Source organism: Anopheles moucheti, chromosome 2 (assembly GCF_943734755.1).
Source record: "Anopheles moucheti chromosome 2, idAnoMoucSN_F20_07, whole genome shotgun sequence".
NCBI classification, from domain to species: domain Eukaryota; kingdom Metazoa; phylum Arthropoda; class Insecta; order Diptera; family Culicidae; genus Anopheles; species Anopheles moucheti.
The window spans coordinates 80,909,667-80,930,101 of NC_069140.1; the positions used below are offsets into that span (position 1 = coordinate 80,909,667).

Below are 20,435 nucleotides of genomic sequence, written 5' to 3' on the forward strand. Positions count from 1 at the left end.
TGGTGGACGTGGCTGGACGTGTGTGTTTTCCTTAAAAGAAAAGTGAACTAGTTAATCGTTTTCACATTAAACCAGTCCACCTGCAGGAGCACCTTACGGCCGAACAAGGGATTAATTGTACTGTGGACGGGTTGCCTCCCTTAACAAGCGTTGCAAGCCACGGGCGTAACGAGTGCTGTGGTGGATTGGTTGCAACCCCCGTTTGTTCTTCAGGGAAACAGGGTTGTGGCTATGTGTCTGTCTTCGGATGGAATATTCGATTAGATTCGATGCGAAACGGAGCACCGTCCAGCTTGCCAGTGCGTAAATCTCGTCCCCGTGTTGGTGCATTGTGTCAAAGTGTCCGATCAGTGTGTACGGTGGTGTTTCCGTAATCAATAAAAACGGTAACATCAAAGCTGCCGTGCGTGGGGTGTGTGATTGTGCGCGAGTGTGTGTGTGTGCACAGTCCCCCAATCGGTACGACTGTTGCCTTGTTGGGGAGGGAGTCTTTTGCTCCGTCGCTGTGTGTAAGCGATTGGCAACAAAAACAAAGCCTACTACTCCGCGAGAGCTTGAAGACTAGCGACAAGAGAAACGTCCTTCGCGCAGAGTGACTGGCCGTCGTCCGCGTCGTCATCGTTGTCGTCGCGTGGTCACATCACTAGACCGTGTCAGTATCATTTGGACGTTCCATTCGGAAGTGACCATCCAACGTACCGTGGTTATCCAAGTCGCAGTATCTCGCAGGGCATCGCACGACGCAGTGCAGCCGTTGTTCAATTTCGCACCCATAGTTGTGCTGTGGTGGTCCGAAGACAGGGAGCACACACATCGGAAAGAAATGTCCGAAACACCAATGCCTGGATCGGCAAAACCTGCCGGTGGCTCAACCCCAACCCTGGTCAGTGCACCTGCCAGTGTGGTGGCTGCCACTGCAGCGACCGTTGTGGTAAGCAGCGTGCCAAACAACAGCACCGGGGGCAATCCGAACGGGTCCAGCACCTCGGTGGCTGCGGCAGCCTCTCAGGCGGAACCCGACATGAAGGGTTGGCTGCTGAAGTGGACCAACTACCTGAAGGGATACCAGAAACGGTGGTTCGTGCTGTCGAAAGGCGTGTTGTCCTATTACAGGTAGGATGGTCGTGTTGCATCACAAAGCGGGTTATCGCTCATTTCCATAGTGCGTCAGTATGTTTGCCACACCGTTACACTGCTGTCCAAAATTATGACCTTCGGTTTCCTAAACCGTCTCAATTTATTTATTGTTTCGCGCGGTTTTGTTTTCTATCTGTTCCTAACTTCTATCTAACTTCAATACGCTCCGTAATTCCTTTATTCCAATGTACTTTTTACCTGGGTTTTTGATGTTGTATTACTTGTTTTTTTGATATAATTTACTTAAAAAACTTATTGGTGAATCAGTTCTGTCCTTCGCAAACTCCAAACTGGCGACTCTTGGGTATCTTTGCTGTATTATTGTGTGTTTTTTTTTCATTTATTAAAATTATATTCAATTTATTAACAAAATTATTATTTTTCTTTTAGATTGGTTTGGAAGTAAGTGCGTTAGGCACATGAATGGGCAAGAGTAGCAAAAACAATCGCCTACCGTGTGATATTTAAGAGTCGCCAGACTTCGCGCACTTAAAAATCCCCTCCGTCGACGGGAGTGTAGGCCATCACACACACACACACCACACCAACCTTCTCTCTACTCGCGCGACAGTGAAAGAGAAGTTTTTCTAGATTTTTTTTCTTAATTTATTTTACATCATCATAAAGTATCGCCCGGGTAGTGTGTCACCCCCCTTTAGCAGCTTTATCAGCCCCCCATCAAACCACAGTATCATTGTTGCTTTTTTTCGTTTTTATTTCGACCCATCATTCATCTCATCTCTGCGCTTTCCTTTGTAGCTAAACTATTTATATCGCCCAGAATTGGTGTCCCGAAACATTCCCTCGCACACGGTTCTTGCATACCTGGAAAAGCACTTTTGGATATGGATCCACGTTGGAAACAATTTTCGGCATAGGTGGGAAAAGAAGCGTAGGGATTGAAACAAACCACCCCAAAAAAACCCTCCGAGGTAGTGCTGCAGCTATGATGCAACACGGACGCCTTTAGGCGTTTGGACGTCTTGTACGACAGAAGGGCGCACACACCAACTCTGGTATTGGTGCAGGCACTGAAAATGGTTTGTTTGCGCCACGATACGTTCGTTCGTTCGTATAGGTGTGGAAGATGTTTTCGTGCTAGTCAAGTAGCAGGTGGGGGATTGTTTATCTGTTGCCAGTGCTCTCCCCCTGCGGATCAAGAGGGGCAATAAAAAGGAACGGTGTGTACAGAGGGTAACCTGTCGTCCAACGTCCGAATCCGACAGCGACAAAGGACATTTCGAAATTTTGATATTCGTAATAATAGCTATTTTCGACCGATGAGGAAAACGTGTGGCGCTAAGCCTCTTACCCAACGTCAGCATACCACGCCTGCATCATTAGAAGGACATTGTTTAAGGCGGAATTGGTTGTGAACTGAAATGGGAGTAGCGGCGCTCGAAAACACAAATCGAAAAGTTGGTAACAACATTCTGGAAGAATTCCATCCGTCTTTTCTGTTACGTCACGACGAAAACGCTCAATGGCCTTCCCACTTGCATAATAATACGACAAAACGCGCAAAATACGATTCAACTTTGCTTGTGCACCGAAACGGTGACAACCCCTTTTTCACAAGAATTACGATTGTTTTCACGTTAAACTGGTAATAGGGCAATGCGGGCGAGAGGGGAATGTTGTAGGTATCAACCTACAAGGGGCGAGGGTTTAATGACCAGGTCCGCCTTATCGGGCAACGGGAATAGATGATCCCGGTTCAATCCCGGCATGGAAAAGGGCAGGACCAGTACACTATCGCCTAAATCCCAACATTCCTATCTCAGCTAGGTTAGGTCTTCCTGGAGCCGTTATCAATTTTTCAAATCGTTCAGCATTTCGAGTACACCGCGCTGGAATTGTTAACGTTTTGTCAGCGTACGAACCTGTGCAGTTGGTGTGTTGTTGAAATATTAATTAAATTGTCTTTTTCCAACCGTTTCGCCATAGCGGTTTGGTGTTGAAACCTGGGACGCTTTTGTCGAGCGTTTTATGTTTGGAATAACCATTCGAATTGTGGTTAATTCAAGAAAATGTACAGTCACTTTCAAAATTATAGAACCATTTCCATTTTCTCAAATTTTGTTTCAAAATTTGTGATAATTGTTTCATTTGAAAAATTGTATAAAAATTGAGAATGTAGAAGATCTTGTAACATAATTTTTTTTAAATTTTAACAATTATAAGAAATAGTACTTTTTGTTACCAGAATTCCCCTAATAACAACTCAAGTAGTGTTGGGTGAATAGGAATGAATTTCGGAATTGAATGAATGAATCCTGTAAGATTCATAACAACCAAAGATTAAAGACCTCCAAGGAATTTGCCCTCTTTGAACCGCATTCCCCTCACCTCGATCATTGATTGCCAAGAGGCCTCCAAACGGTTGCTTTGAGAGTCGATTCGTGATTTGAATGAATGAATGCATGAATGAATAACTCATTTCAAAAGATTCATTAAGCACAACACTTAAACAGACTCTAGAGTTTGGTTTTTTGGATAGGTTTAAGAATATTGGTCACTTATTAATTCGTCAAAAGATTGCTGTAATTTTTGTTTGAACTTAACCTACTAAAGCCTTCATTATTTTCCGACAGCATTCTATATTCTATATTCTGGTTTTATATATTAATGAAAAGAGATCATTTTTTGCATTAAAGGAAAAAATCGCACGTATAGTTTTAACATGAACTGTACCTATCACAATAGTTCGTTTGATACAGATACAATCTATACTGCATTGTTTAATCTATTTTTTATTGTGTATTTTGGGTTTTCCTTTGAAATCCTTTATTTTACAAAAAATATAACCTAATCTTTTTGAATAAATCAACCGTTTTGATTTATTTACTTATGCTTCTACCCCCTGCTGCTCCAAGGTGCTAACAATAAAATATTTTATTTATTTTACCTTTACACGATTCAATTCTCTCACACATACACACACACACACACATGTAGATGCTTTTGGCACTGCTGTGAATTTTGCATGGTTTCACAAAAACATCCCGCGTGTAAATGAATTTCGACCGAAACACCACTGTACATTTCGTGTGTCATTTGAAATTTATGTCATCATTCCATATGAATCGCAAATGACTTTCAAATTGTAGGTCTACAAATTATCATCGCTCTTTGCTTGCTTACTAATTTGGTTTTGGAAATTGCTTTCGTTGGTTGTTCATATGAATCATTCATCGCTTCTCATCATTTTTGTTTTGTTTCGGTTGTTAATTTTGTACATTCATTTTGACTAACTCTCTTACACAGCACGTTATTGTTAAACTGATAACATATTGTTTATATCTTCGATTTTCTTTGGTATGAATTAATTTCGGTTTTATATTTGCGATTCTTATTCGTTACATTGATTCACAAACATTTAATGATCAAACGAAAAGAGATTGCTTAAATTTGCTTATTTTAGATAATAATAATAATATTGACAACATCAAACAAGAAACCTTTCCGATCGGTAAAAATGCGATAAGCAGCATTTAGTTACCGTTTTTGCATATGATACACAATTTAAAATAAAAAAACAAACCCATACCATACAAAACAAAAATATTAAACAAACTGCAAAGGATTACAACAACCACAATCTGATTTGACTTTGGGGTGTTTGTTGCTACCAAACAGGGCTGAACATGGAGCCGGACCGTATGCTGGGGGCAGAAGTGCCGCGGGCAAATTATCTATAAGACGCCGCAGGAAAGGCCCCCGACCCGAGTGAGTAGAGCGCCCAACGATGGGATAAACAAAACAAAAAAAACAACAAAACAATTTAAAAAAAAACACCAACACGACGTGGAATATGCAAATTTTGGCAAAATATTTTCCTGTCTATCGAGTTTGGAAATCGTTTCTACATAGGCTTTTACTACATTCGTTACGTATTAATGAAAGCAATTCGATTCATGTTTTAAAACTTTTTCTTTTGTCTTTTTTCCCACACCCTCTACATATCTATTCTGATTGTTGTTTTACTCTTTTTCATTTATTTTTATATTATCTCGTTCTATTTTGCATTATTGATGTTTCTATCTATCTTAGTTCTGTTTCACTTTCTCTTATGCTCACTCTGTTTCTGTTTAGTTGTGTATTTGTTCTTGCGATATCTTAAATTTATCTTCTTTTTGCACTGCTCACGAAAAGGATATGCTCAAATATGCGTTTTCAATCACTCCCTTATTTCTATATATCGCTCTCTCTTTCTCTAAGCTTATACGTTAGCTCATGCTGTATTGGAAATCTGACAGTTGCACTTACATTTCTCAACTGTCAGTGTTTTGAGCATTACTTTCTTTCGTTGAAACTGCTACTTGTTTGGTCGCTAGTATTACAACGGACTGGAAGGTTTCTAGAACGGTAGATCATTATCAATTTCGAGCAAAAACTTTTAAAATCCAAAACTAAACTTTTAAAATCTATATTTTTACTTTATTTATTTTACATATATTCTAAAAACGTGTCTATACAGTTCTCATCTTTCAATAACGAGCTCATTTTCATATGTAATGAATGCCACTTAACCATAGTAACCACATTTTTAATGTTTTCAAACAAATTTCAAGACTTTTCCTGATTCATAAAAACATTCTGAAATAATGTAGGGTCAACCCTTCCACGCAAGATAATAAAATGGAAGTTCATGTCTGTCTAATATACGTCTCGTTAATTGTAGTTTACTGCATGCTTTAAATAATCTAATACAACATTCACACTAAATGCTTTTCATGTAACTAATGAAACCACTAATGAAACCAATGAAACTGATGAGTACGAGGAAACAAAATAAAACATTTAAAAGAAATACCAATAATAATAAAGCAACGTTGAAATTTTAAGTTGTTTATTAAACAACGCAAAACAAGAATAAATAATGGATTCTTTGACATAACAAAGCGATTAGGCGTCACATAAAGCAATCATAAAGCATGCAAATGACACTTAGCTGTGTTTAAATGGTTCTTGTTTTCGTTCGTCTTGTATGTTCTCTGAAGAGAGGTCGATGGAGACGCATAATCTCACTACAGGAGAATTAACTCATCGGTAGCCATCCTTTACTGTCATTTGTTTTTCATACGGTTACAATCACAAAATAGTACAATGTTATACATTTTAGCACTTTGGTTTTCTGTTTTTTTTTTATTATATTTACTCTATTTCCAGTTCCAAATTGCTAATGTTTTATTGTCGCTACATGATTAAATACAGTGGGACGCCGTGATGGTTTATCCGTACTACTCCGTACATGTCAATTCCAAACACGATTTGACGTACTTAATTCTACAGCAATGCGAAAAATCTAAAACAACCGTCAACTAGTTATTTCTGTGTACATTTTTACTCTTAGAGGCTTATTCGCTTTTTGTATTCAAATTAAAAAATAATGTTATGTTATGGAAACAAGCTGAGATTAATTTTCGTATATAAATATAAAAACAGTTATCTGCTTGTCAAATGTCAAAGTAAATATTTTTTCCCGTCAGTTTTACTGAGGTCACATAATTTTTCCAATATTTTTATTTATGACAGTGGTGTACTTATCAGGTGAAGGTTTTATGTCAATCGGTTCTGTCATCTATCTGTCAAATTGCCCAAAAGTCGACATCTAGCGTGCTCGTCTTCGACCTCCTTTTATGCAAACGTTTGTTCCAAAAGTTATTTGTTTCAGAGTAACCAAAGAATAGCTTAGTTTTCCATGATGTTTTAAAGATAAAATTCCTCAAGAAATTATTAAGAACTAAATCAAATCTTACGCATGATATCAAACCAATCAATCAATGATCAATGATATATGCTTGATTGTTCGAAAGATAGCAACAGAGTCCCTCGAGGCTTATCCGAGACCCAATAAGCCCGTCTAAACGGCGTTCCACTGTACTTACGGTCGATTGCAAAAAAAAGGATAGCGGAAGCAAATTAACCAAGCATATTGTGTTTTGTTTATTTTATTATTGTTTTGTTCTTTTCCCCCCCCCCCTCTCTGTTTTTAGATGTATTTATTTCTCTTCTCCCCTACGAAAATCCGATTACTAAGAGCCATGCGGCGGGCACACATAGTACCGTTGTGTGTCTCTGCGAACCCTTTTCATTCATCCGTACCACCCCGTTCCCTTATTTTCATACACTTATGCAGCGCAAGACACTGACCTTTCCCTCCCTCCCGATAATTTACCCCGCAGGAGCAAAGGAACCATGATGCAATGCTTAAGAGCCCCACGTTCTCCAACTAGATTGGTACCCTCCTCCCTGCCAGACTCGAATAGCAATAGCAGCAATGCGCTGATGAAGAAGCATAGCAAAAAGCTGAAAAAGTAATTAAAACTAAACACTCACACACACACACCCACACACACGCCGTCGTGTTTTTGTAGCGTTTGTTGTACCGTAGAAGGGTAGTAGAATTTGGGATGGAATAGTAGTAAACATCGCGCAAACATAAGGGTGTAGTAGCGGTTCCGATACCGCGCGTTCTGGTTCCTGTTCCACTAATGGCCATTGTATGAGTGCGCGTTGTACTTTTTGTTATGCTAATGGTGACGGTATCATACACTTGTAGTAAATAATAAACCAAATCAAAAAGCTATACATAGATAAGCTTGCAAACGGCATCACAACTAGTACCTGTTAATAAACATATCAATTCCCCTCATACACACACATACAGACATACACATGGGACGGTTTTTGAGGTTAGAGTTAAGGTCATTAACATGTCTAGACATTAACATCGAATCGAGCGGCAGCATTTTTTTTTATATAGCAAGAAGCAACATTAGTGTAAAAGTCTGGTTTTTTCTATTATCAAGCTGAGATTTATGTTGCCTTTAGCGGTTTGAAGGTTTGTGAATAATTAGGTTTGGTGGCGGTTTGTAGATAACGGTTTGTTATCGCATTCATCTAATGTCCTTTTTCATCAGCTTTTCCAAAGTGTCATAAACCACACAGCAATCCCCAAAAAGCTCTTTTCGTTGCCATAAGAGCCTTTCAACACATCATCCAACATCCGTTTTCCGTTCGTTCGTTTCTTTCTGTGTTTTTTTTCTCGCTTGTGTTTTCTGTCATCTTTTCCTTCCCTTTTATAATCGCATCTAATTATTATCCCATTTTTGTTTCTCAATATCCTTGCGTTGATGGATCGCGGATGCTTTGTTTTCAATATAATAGCGCGTCAGTAGAATAAAAGGAAAACCGGATTTCTAACCACCCATTACAACGAGGCGAGGCCCGTAAAGGAATCCTTTTACGCATTCGTTAAGTAGCGCCATCGGGTACGATTAGTGTTGGGTGAATCTTATTATTCAGATTCATCTGAATCGGTATCTCCATTCCAAAGATTCATTAATCTTTAGAGTTTCATGTGTTGTTTTTACTTAATGAATATGTGTCTAAAAGTCTTAATTCATTATCAAAAAGTATAAATATAATCCTATACGTTTTCGGAAAGTTTAATGAATCGAACAGGATTCATGAATCTTGAGAAATGATGAATCTATGAGGATTTATGGATTTATGAGGATTTATGAATCATTCAAATAGAGATTCAGATTCTTGAATCAGAATCTGAATGAATCTGTCGAGAGGCGATTCCTGATTTAGTTGTCTCTTCATTAAAGATTCATATGAATGACTCTTCTCCAAAGATACATATGAATGACTCTTCTCCAAGGATTCATATGAATGATTCTTATCAAAAGATTTATATGGAAGATTCTTTTCAAAAGATTCATTAAACACAACACTAGTTACGATGTTTCTATAAAAATAAAGCAAACGATATCCACACATCCTGACGCATCTCCTAAACGCCGCCAATCTCTGCTTGTCTTTCTATCCTTTCGTTTTTCTCCTCTTATCGCGCGCCCTATCGATTCCTTCATTCGGTTTTCTATTTCGTCTTTGTGTTTTTTTTTTCTGTGCTTGTATATCCGATTGTTGTTTTTTTCCTTCTGCCACACAAACATGCCACACACCACCAATACTGCGCTCCACTACTGCTTTACTACTGCGAATGTTTGTCGACTGACTGGCACTTCCGTTTCTTTTTTCTTATTTTCCTATTTTTGGGGGATTGTTTCTATCCATCTGCGGTCTGTGTGAAACAGAAATCAGGCCGAAATGGCGCACACATGTCGCGGTACGATATCGCTGCACGGTGCTCTCATCCACACCGTCGATTCCTGCACCTTCGTCATCTCGAACGGTGGCACGCAGACATTCCACATCAAGGCCGCCAACGAGGTCGAACGGCAGTCCTGGGTGACGGCACTGGAGCTGGCCAAGGCGAAGGCAATGTAATGTATTGCATATATATATATATTGCTCCTGCTGGGCGCGTGTGTGTAAATTAATCTTACGAATCAATTTCTTCGTTCATTTTGCAGCCGGGCAATGGAAAGCGATGAGGAGGAGGAGGACAACACGGCCAACACGATACCGAGCGAGGAGCTGAATTTGGTCGTGCGGGAGCTGACGGTTAGATTAGAAAATTTGAAAACATGTTACGACCTTATCACCAAGCATGGGACCGCTCTGCAGCGGGCTCTGTCCGAGCTGGAAACGGGCGACGATCTGGCGAACAAGACGAAAATTGTGAGCGAACGTGCGACACTGTTCAGAATATCGTCCAACGCAATGATCAATGTGAGTATTATAGGGCGGTGGACCGATTGGACACAGTTGAAGAAGCTAGGGTTTACGTGAAATGTAATGTTTGTTCAGTTGTAGCTTATATTATTTATTTGCCTCAATAGCTTAAACTTATTTGATGTCCGTCCATATGGGTCTGCTAATGGTCTAATGCTCCGTAGATTCTGGATCGAATTTCATTTCATTCGTTTTGCGTTAGGAGCTTTTTAATCATGAGAAGTAGTAAGGTCGTTCAGCTTAAATACAGAGAAAGATATACAGCCTCTTCTCCTTAATTGCGCGGATAATGTATACCGGAGATACCAACATAGATCGCATATAGCTTTATTTGTCGTTTATCTTTCGTATAAAGATGAGATATCTGGCAGCATGTTAGAAAATATGTTCTAGAGGTAAATGGTGTGAAATCAATGTACCGATCAGCAACGAAATTGATACATTACCACATGGAAACGCATATCATAAATATTTGCCTTTCGATACCGAGAATGTCGTTGACTTCAATGAAACGAATGACTTGAAATCTTCACACAATTTACAAGCAATTCTCAAGAGTTTTTGCTTTCAATTGTGTTTCTGCTGGTTTATTAGGAATTTTTTTGAACGTTTTATTCGAAATACTGATTATTTTTCCTGAATATTACTTTTTATTTTTAGATCTTTTATTGTAACAATTACGTAGACACGTTTTTTTATTCAAAAAGAACGGTCAGGCCGTATTGCTATTTACACGTTATGAAGAAAATTTAAAATTTTATTGTTTATTGCAATAAATAATGCAACTTATATTACGTTACAACGGCTGGGCTCACGCTTGTCTATATGGCGGTGTCGTATATTTTGAAAATATAATTGAAAGGGTTCTTTGCGATATTTAACAATTGGCAAATGGAAAAAGGGGAAGGGACTATTTGCTCATAGAGTTATAAATCTGATTGAAATTACTTCTTTATTTCAAATTGTCAAAAGCTAACAATAGCAGCTAGCATATATCTCGACTGATGTGAATCTTTGTCACTGTAATCGATACAAGGAGGAAAGTTGGAATGGCAAAAAGTGAGCTAAATGTGTTTATTGTTTTGTAATGTTAGCCTCCCTTTCTTGTTTGGATGGAATGTGTCACTGCAAATGTCTCCATTACTGGATCTAAATAAAGAAACGCATAGATAACAAAGACGGCTTCTGCTCCGTCGCACGATATCGGTTACAATACTTTTTTGCCGCCCTCTGCGGGCACGTGAATGAGCGAGCCCGACCCTTATCGCGGATGTGGTGACTAGGCAAAAACTAAACAATACGTACTATGTACTCCACTCGGTAGATCACTAGACATATTATCGTTAAATTATTTCTTTGTCATGCAGGAAAAGGGAACGAATCGATTCTAAACAGGAAGCGAATATTCGTCTACTGTAGGATGTAATTTGGAGGCATTTTTCGATTTTAAATTGTTGTAGTATAACTTAATGAGACTTGTACTAACCTTCTACATAGCCGTTTAATTGATTTATGTATGAAATAGTAATAATCGTGTTGTACCTTATTGCAGGCATGTTCGGATTACCTACAAACAGCGCAGACCCAGGGCCACAAATGGTCGAAAATGTTGCAGCATGAACGTGACCAAAAGCTACACCTCGAGGAGATGGTCGAGCAGCTAGCGCGACAACATTCACACCTGGAACAGGCCGCCACACGGCACAGGCCCAGTGAGTATAGCTTAGTATACTAACGAGACGTACCAGCGAACTCTGAAAGTCATGTTCCCGTACGTTCGAACGCAAATGTCCCATTTTACCACCGGTGACACCATGCTATAAAACAGAGACGCCATTTGAATGTACCTTTGGGTAAACCGGCTAGTGTGATGTTTTCTCCTACCGGCTGTTTGACTTTCTAGCCTTATCTCCGAATGTTGCTTGTTGCGCGACGCTGGCGGAGAGATTGCAGGGTGAGGATGTACGTTTCCCGCCGTCCACTGGGCTTTGTTGACCTTCCCAATTTTGGGATGGCAAATTGAATTACCATCAATTAACCAAACCGGTGTGTTTGGTTGGCGCATGTTTGTACAAGCGGAAGAAGATTCGGTACGTTCGGACGGATGTGTGCTCGACACAGCATCGATTGGATTGGAAATCACTGTCCTCTGTCCGAAACGCCGTCACAGATTCTCATATGTGGAGTTATTAGATGTGCTGGTCGAGGTTTTGAAACGTGCGCTTGTGTTGTAGGTTTACGTCATACAGCTCCGTTGTGGAATAGGAATTTATTTCATTTTTAAAAGCGCTCGGACCGCTTCCTCGGACGAATATTAAATAAAAACATGTTCGTTTATTATGAAAAACCCAGCGGTCGGATGTCAGCCCCTAGTACGCGTTAGATAAAACTTATTGCTGACAGTAAACTATAACGAGCAATTTGTGACATAAAATGTGTGTCGTGCACACTGCTAAACTAAACTGCTCCGCCGTACTCGCCCATATACGGTGGAAGCCGACCCATCGATTGAAGGCCATCATCGTTTATGCGCCCTTCCTAGCTTAGCGCAAGCGGTCAAATCACGCCACTAGATGCTCTAGCTACTTCAATCACTTCCAATAGCGCCCGAGTACACCTGCACTTGCTGCTTCGCAATGGGTTCAAACCCCATTGTGTTGTTGCCGTGCAGTCGTGCCGTGAAGTCTTTTGCCTCTGCACCAAACTGGATTTGCGCGCGACACATGCCCACACCAATGGCTACAGTACAATTGGTGATTAATCAAGCAATGTCGAGCGACATTTTACGGAAGTATTCGTGCGAATGGTGTTGAAATTAAGCATCAAAAATTATTGCAAAAAAAAAAACAAACGAATTACACAAAATTGAGAACAAAAGGCAGCACGCCAGTTGGTTTTGGTGGCGCATGGTAACGCGTCCGATTTTTATGGCCCTTACTCACGCATCTGGCAATTTAGCAGTTCCGAATGATGCTCGTGTACGATTAAAATCGTGCTCTCATTAGCCGGTCCTAATGCGGTCGCATTAATGTAAAGAATGTTTTTGTGGTGATATGCCATTCGGGGTGCTCATTTGTTTTTTCTTGAAGAGACCAATTGAATGGATGCGTTGATAAGATCAAAGATGCTTTAACACACGTAAGGATACTTTTATGTTTATTTATTAGAATGCAGCGACAAGACTTGGTTAGCTAGGACACGAAACGCGACACCTAGGAAGAATTGGGTGAACTAATAATATGATAGTTGGGAAGTTTGTCAGGTCAACGGGAGAACAATAAGATCCTTGTTTGTTTGTAGGAATAGCGGAATACGTATTTCGTGGCAAAAAGAACACACACATATCAACACATGAGAGGTAACAGATGGTACGTGAAACGATATAAAAACGGTAGCGTGTCCATACGATAGTTAGTTATCGTTCCACACTCCGACGGGGAGTTTCTATTCTTTCTTCCAAAAATCTCTGTAGATTATACAGTCATTTCCTGAGGGACTCGGATAATGCATTTCGTAGCAATCTGTAATTCGAATACCACGTAACTGGGTAAAAGCCTGAGATTATCTAAAACAAGATAAAAATTGAATGATTTATTAACTGTACGTTCTTAGTATGGCAGTACGATAATACGGAATTAATTTCTCCGAAATTTCAAGATTATGCTCCAGATAACACTAACCACCGATTGAAAAAAATAAGAAAATCTAGTAGGCTGTGATACCATCTCTTGAGACGGCTGCTCCGCCAACACGTGACATTAGCTCTATTGACGCATTGCTAAAGCTGACCAAACAAATAACGCAAGAATGCATCAAACAAACGAAGAACCACGAGAAACAATTTCTATTTACTACGACTGCATGTAAAAGAAATCCAACGTGTTTATTTAATTTTTATCTCAAGCCTCACTTACTTTTGTGCGCACCACTGTCACTGTTCGTAGCGTTATAGCGTGTTCGTTTGTAGTGGTGTTGCAGCAGCGTCCAAACTGCAGACTGGCCGCATTTTTTATTGTAGTGTTGCTTCAATTCGCAACCATTCGGGGTGGTTGACAGTTCGGATTTTCGTGCTCTGATCTGCCCGGCCCGGGGCAGGCGTAACCCGCGTAATTGATAAGCCCTTTATTTTGCCTGTATGGGGACGCCTCCACCGCCGCTGTTTGTCACATTTTGTCTGTGCCTTCGTGTGTCTTATATACTTTCGATTTTGCGGAGTGTTGTGGGTGTTCCGTGTGCGTGAGTAGAATCTGTTGCTTGCCCTTATCGAGTTGAAAATTATCGGCCTGTGTGCAAACATCGTGTGATTTCCTGCTGCGTTGTGTGTGTGTTGTGTAAAGGGACACTGACAAAAGAAGGGACTCTAGTGAAAACGCCGTCCGCGCGGCAAGTGTCAATGCCAGTGGTTTAGGAGTTAACAAATAAAACAGAGGCACACAGACACATATTTCGGGGCACCCCATGCCATTATCGTATGATGCGTGACGTGTAACGTTTCGTACACATGCGTATCCTTTCGCTGAAGTAATGGCTAAACCGTGCGGCACCGTTTGAATGGGTATGTTTCCCGTCATCTTTGACCCAACAAAACATAGTACGTTCACCAACACACCGAACCACAACCGCGGTGTTATCAGGTTGCTGCGACTGGCCGGACACTGGCCTGCTTTCATGAGAAAATCAGCTGATTGTGACGTGCCGCATAAATTAATCATCCATTGCTTGACAATAGATTGCAGCAATACGGATCGTTACGATTGATAATTGGAGCATTGAACATCGGCGGAAACGAAAAACAGCCCAGCGTGTTACAAATGTGTGACATCATTTCCACGTCTACGGCCTACTGCGAAACGCAGCGAACGTACACATGAATACATGCCAGCACAGTGTGGTCGAATAACCTTGTACCGTACTTAGCGAAGGTTTCTCGCGATCGTTTCTCGCTGCGTTGTAACACCATGGCAATGTGCGAGTGTGCGTGTGTGGCGAATGAGAAAAAAAAAGCGAATTTATGACAGTAAGTTCACGGTTCCGTGGCAAGTCCATGGCCGGCTGAGGGAGTGGATGGGCAAAGGGGGTGCATTTGGAAGAACGGGGTTCGTTTTCATCTGTTTCCTAGCAGCTGTGCATGCTTAGATAGTTGGTGGTGATCTGGCAGAAATACTTGCTTTGCCAAGTGTGACGACACCACGAACGAACGCAGCAACATTATTTGCGAGAAGAATCCCTATTGGCATGACTATATATAGAAGCATACCACTGTGTGTGGTGCTCTGAAGATGGATTGATGCAGCCTCACGACCACTTCGGTGGTCCCGATAACATATAAACCATTTCCGGTGAACCTGTTTGTTTACGGATGAGAGTTATTCAGTGCCGCATGTATGCTGAAAGGAAAAGCTTGAAGAAAGGTTATAAGTTTCGTGTGCATATGGCGTGTGTTGTTGCACAAAACTCAAGATTGTATTATAAACTTCCCCTGTCCATTCTTATGCTATTCGTGCTAAAGGGTAATCACCATGACGACGGACCTTGAAGCGTATAGCAAATTGGTGGTACCCTAAATGGAACAGAGGGACAAAGTTGCACAGTACGGGCCATTTGCTCTCGCGAAACGCGAGTTTGCAATGTTTAGAATATAAATATACCCAGGACGAATTCAGTTCGTTATGTTTACGAATCGTTCATTCTGCGTATACGGAAATAACTCACCTTGTACGTAATAGGAACCGAGTTTCCCGGCACAAAAAGAAACAGCCGCCGCTAATTATTAATGCACACCCTGTACGATTCCACTACATGCGTTTATAATTGCATCTTTAGTGAAACAGAAAAGTGTTGTTTGGAAATCGTCAAAAAAAACATTTTTTTGCTTTTGGAATACGCTTACTAACTTAATTATTAACGCGTTGCCAACTGACCAACTAACGAAACCCGCCGAGGAGTGTTCCCATGGCTCCGTGAAGTCTAGCTTTGGTGGTGGTTGTATGAAAACAAAAAGTAAAAAAAAGATGGGACTTGAAATAGCTGGAAAAGTAGTTCGCTTCAACTGGCAGTTTTGGCCGTTTTTTTTTATCTTTTTCCTTCCCTTTTTAAGGATTATAGGACTCTTCGGTCGGTTTGTTGTGAGTTTTCGTTGGGGGCAATCGCAGTGGCACGCGATTGTCGAACACGGCAGCAGTTAAGCTCGGAGCGAAAATATTTGCACTAATGCCGACACAATTGGTCGATGCAAGGGGAAAAATGTCCCAGGGACGATACTAATGATACGTGAAATTACATAATTATTCACCCGGTTTTTTGTATGTGTGCAATGTTAAGGAGGTGCCAAGGTCTAAGGACATTAAAACAATATTATGTTTAATAGTGTGCAATTAGAAGCATTTCTGTTTGGGCATCGAAGTTCCTTGAAGTTACTATTGTTTGTTAAAATAGTTAATTTTGTTTTGTAACTATGTTTGTTAAAAGAATTCGCCTTTTTCTCTGTGCATGGTGGGGATCAAACTGGCTTTACGATCTACTAGAATTACGGAACCGAACGACATGAGTTAAATAGCTCATTCTGTGAGATGGTTTAATCGAATCAGATCACTCATTAGTAACATTTTACTCACTTATGCATTCTCACTCACTATGCACATCTCGCGTTGTCACGATCAGCATGGATAATTGGCGCAATTTGTTCGGTCCTTTGTTGGGCGGGGAGATGATCATGCTGAGAATCAATTCTGGAATTTCGATGTATTATCATGAAGAAGCATGAACCATGTGGCCACTCTGTTTTGTTACTGCATAAAAAGACTTGAATTGTTCTTTTTCAAGTGTACTTGTTATGCAACTATGTTAATCGTAGTGGTAGTGTGATCATGAATTTGATCGACTTGGTATTCAAAAAACCCTATGAAAATGAAAACCGATGATTGACTTTTGCTGTTGAATTATTTAAAAGGTTAACACAAGCATAAACAATTATTGGCAGAAAATATGCTTCAAATAAATTAATTACCCTAAACGTTAACAATGTTGTGAAATACTTATTTTATATAAATGAATAAGAACTGACATTGACCTTATATTTCAAGCTGCAATCGATTGTGATGTGATTAAACAATAAAATTTCAATCATATTTATTTGCAGACGCAACCACATCCGCATCGGATGACGAAGATAACGAGTTCTACGATGCGCAAGAGGAAGGTGGTTCCGTAACGCAGGAAGATAGCTCATTCATACTAAATATACCGGTCACAACGCATCACAACCATCGGCGGAACTCGAACGACGCCACCGGAAGCTCATCGGAAGGAGAAGAAGGAAACAGTGAAACGCAGCAAGTAAGTCTCCGTCTTTTTATCACCAACACAAATCGACATTCCAGTGCGAATAGCTAACATTACGCCCGGTTCGAACGCTTCTATTTGCAGGTATTAGTAGTCGCCGAGAATCTAGACAATATGGATGTGACGGATAGGATATCTGTACATAGTAGCCAAGCACTAACACCAACACTATCGAATCAATCCAAAGTCGTCCGCAAACGGCGGACACGCGTGACCGATAAGCCCAACTATCCGCTCAACCTGTGGTCGATCATTAAGAACTGTATCGGCAAGGATCTGTCCAAGATACCGATGCCAGTCAACTTCAACGAACCCTTGTCGATGTTGCAGAGGTAAAATGTTATCCCAAAACAAGGATCAATAGTCTTATTCTTTGTTGTTCGTGTTAGTACTTACTATATCGGGTTTGAAATGTACACAGATTAACGGAGGATTACGAGTATGCGGAAATTCTGGACAAAGCGGCACAGGCGAAGGATACTTGCGAGCAGCTAGCTTACGTGACAGCATTTACCGTGTCGAGCTACTCAACCACTAGCAATCGTACTGGCAAACCGTTCAATCCACTGCTGGGAGAAACGTACGAATGTGATCGCACCGAAGACCTCGGTTGGAGGTGTATTAATGAGCAGGTAGTACAAGATAAAACAAGCTCAAATGGATTTATAAATACTAACGGAAGGCAATTCTTTTAAAAGGTATCTCATCATCCGCCGATGGCTGCTCAATACTGTGAGGGACGAGGCTGGCGATGCTGGCAAGAGTTCACGATGACCTCGAAATTCCGCGGTAAGTACATCCAGATCGTACCGCTCGGGTATACGCACGTGGAGTTTCCTGCCACCGGTAACAAGTACACCTGGCGCAAAGTGACCACGACCGTGCATAACATCATCGTCGGCAAGCTGTGGGTTGATAACCACGGTGATATGGAAATCTTTGGCGAAGGCAGTGCGAAGGGAGTAAAGTGCCACCTAAAGTATCTTCCGTACTCGTACTTTACGCGCGATACGCAACGGCGTGTGAAGGGTGTTGTAATGGATAGCTCCAACCAGGTGAAATGGGTAATTAATGGCACCTGGGATACGAAGATCGAAATAGCACCCGTAACGTCGACGAGCGGTTCGATGGAAAACCCGGTGTACAAGACGGGCAACTATAAGACGGCCTGGACGCGCCGTATGCCACCGCCGGATAGTGACAAGTACTACAACTTCACCCTACTCGCCTGCCAACTGAACGAACCGGAACCAATCGTAGCGCCCACGGATTCGCGACTTCGGCCCGATCAGCGACTAATGGAGGACGGCAAATGGAACGAAAGCAATCAGGAGAAGTTACGGTACGGAGGGAAAAGCCGGATTTTTGAGTTTCACATATCTTTATGCTTCAACTGTTTCTACTGCCGTTACAGGTTAGAGGAATGTCAGCGTGCACGTCGCCGGCAACGTGAAGCTGAAGCGGAAACGGCTGCCGCCGAAGGGCGACCCTATCCACCGTACGAACCGATCTGGTTCGGCAAAGAAAAGGAAGAGGGTACGGATCAGCTGGTGCACGTGTACAAGGGCACTTACTGGGATTCGAAAGCCAAACAGGACTGGTCGAAATGTCCGACTATTTTCTAAAACACCCATCTCGGGTGATGATCGAGGAAACAATATTGTGTGAAGTAAAAAAGTAAAACCCGTAAAAACGCTTTTCCTTGGCGTCGAAAATTCCCATCCAGGCTGTGGAATTAAGTGCACTGTGCTATATGTGCGGGAGAACGTCCACTAGAAACTGGTAAATGCTTATTTCCGTGTTTCACTAAGCAAACAAATGCTTTTTTCCTAATGACCTAACGTCGGTGATAGAGAGACAGAACGCGGGAGCACGCGAGCAGTAGTGGAAAAGCGTAACCGAAGCCGAGGTAAATCATGTATCTTCTAAAACAACAAAAGTTAATTTAACAAAATACAAGGTTCTTAACATGTTCGAATAACTGGTTTGTGAGCGTGCAATGTGAACGTGTGAACGGTTTTTATACCATCGCGTCCTATCCGTGTTGCTACACTCCTATGCAATCCGTATAGAGGCCCATCTGCAGAGGGCAGTAAACAAACATCTGCCAGCATTTTTGTATACCACACAGTTGGAAAGTAGGCATATTAGAACGCGGGGTGTATAACAGGGCGTGTGGGGTAGATGGGAAGTAATCGCGTAATGGTGAAGGGAAAACGGATAAACTCAAAGGCGGAACGGATTGTGGAAAAGTCCCGGGGATGAACTAGATGTGAGCTTCAAAGTTTTAAGTGCGCGCCTGTATGGAACGGTGGTTAGTAACTATAAACAGATTCTCATAAGCAAACCAAACAAAATAGTGCTGTACAGGAAGCGATAAATGCGTAATTATCCACCACTAATGATATCATTAGCAACCCAAAAGAAAAAGAAGAAAAAAATGTGGGAAATGTGAGCTGTTACTAGTTGTTGTTTCATGAATATAGGTGGACACTTCAATGTTCTTTGTTCAGTTTAAGTCTTCCTTTCTCGTATATGTGTTTTTCTTTACCTTTTTAATGTTTTGTTAAACTAACTTCCATTCCTTACTTAGTTTATGTATGTTCCGCTTGTTCATGTTTGTTTTGTGTTATTTTTCATGTTTCGTAGTATTGTTCTTTGTTATTACAGAAGCTTCTGAGCTCAAGTATAAAAGTTATAGCTATTTTTGGATGTTTTCCAAGTTGATGTGCAATGCGTAGGGTTAAAGGTGGATTACTTCTCACTTTCTGAATCTTGTGCAAAAAGTTATGTCACAAAGCTTTACACAAAACCGATTTCCCCTTACAAAAGCTCAAGCAAGGTGGAAAGATTCCACTTCAACTTGTAAAGAATCCACAAATAGTTAAAGCTTGTCTATTTCATCTGTAATAAAGAAAAAAACCGTTAATGTTCTCAGTGATGTACGGTGGTAGCATAAAGCAAACAATTTACCCCGCTCCTCCAACACGACGAATGGTAGCTGGCGGCAGGGATAGAATACAACTGTAGTTAATGCATTCAAACAACGAATTATGGTTCGCAGCAATAAGTGGAACGATTCTCAACGTATTCGTTAATGAGTTGAGGATAGGTAGAGTGTTTCTTTACTTACATTTTGAACATTGTTTGTCAAACCGGCTTATTAGAGGAATTTGATAAGCAAATGTGTGTCCTTGAAACACATTCGAAGCGAACGAATTAATTGCTTTAAAGGATTTCGAACTGGCAGTTTTGATTGTCTGCATTTGGATGGTTTTGACAGTTTCAGATTTTGCATAACTTGT

The 20,435-nt window shown here is 40.9% G+C and overlaps 1 protein-coding gene across 3 annotated transcripts; it reads left to right on the plus strand.

The window, feature by feature from the left end:
• LOC128310164 (oxysterol-binding protein 1) lies at nucleotides 1-19,648 on the plus strand. 3 transcript variants are annotated; one of them, XM_053046738.1, is made up of 11 exons: nucleotides 1-1,113; nucleotides 4,777-4,866; nucleotides 7,326-7,457; nucleotides 9,249-9,437; nucleotides 9,528-9,786; nucleotides 11,342-11,501; nucleotides 16,928-17,124; nucleotides 17,215-17,462; nucleotides 17,552-17,762; nucleotides 17,829-18,472; nucleotides 18,545-19,648. In XM_053046738.1, exons 1-11 carry the CDS (start codon nucleotides 824-826, stop codon nucleotides 18,753-18,755), a joined length of 2,631 nt encoding a protein of 876 aa, XP_052902698.1. In that variant the 5' UTR covers nucleotides 1-823; the 3' UTR covers nucleotides 18,756-19,648. The 3 variants fall into 3 exon arrangements, with proteins under 3 accessions (XP_052902698.1, XP_052902706.1, XP_052902714.1); XM_053046746.1 differs by lacking the exon at nucleotides 4,777-4,866; XM_053046754.1 differs by lacking the exons at nucleotides 1-1,113; nucleotides 7,326-7,457 and having other exon boundaries at nucleotides 4,772-4,866.
• Nucleotides 19,649-20,435: the final 787 nt, after the last annotated feature.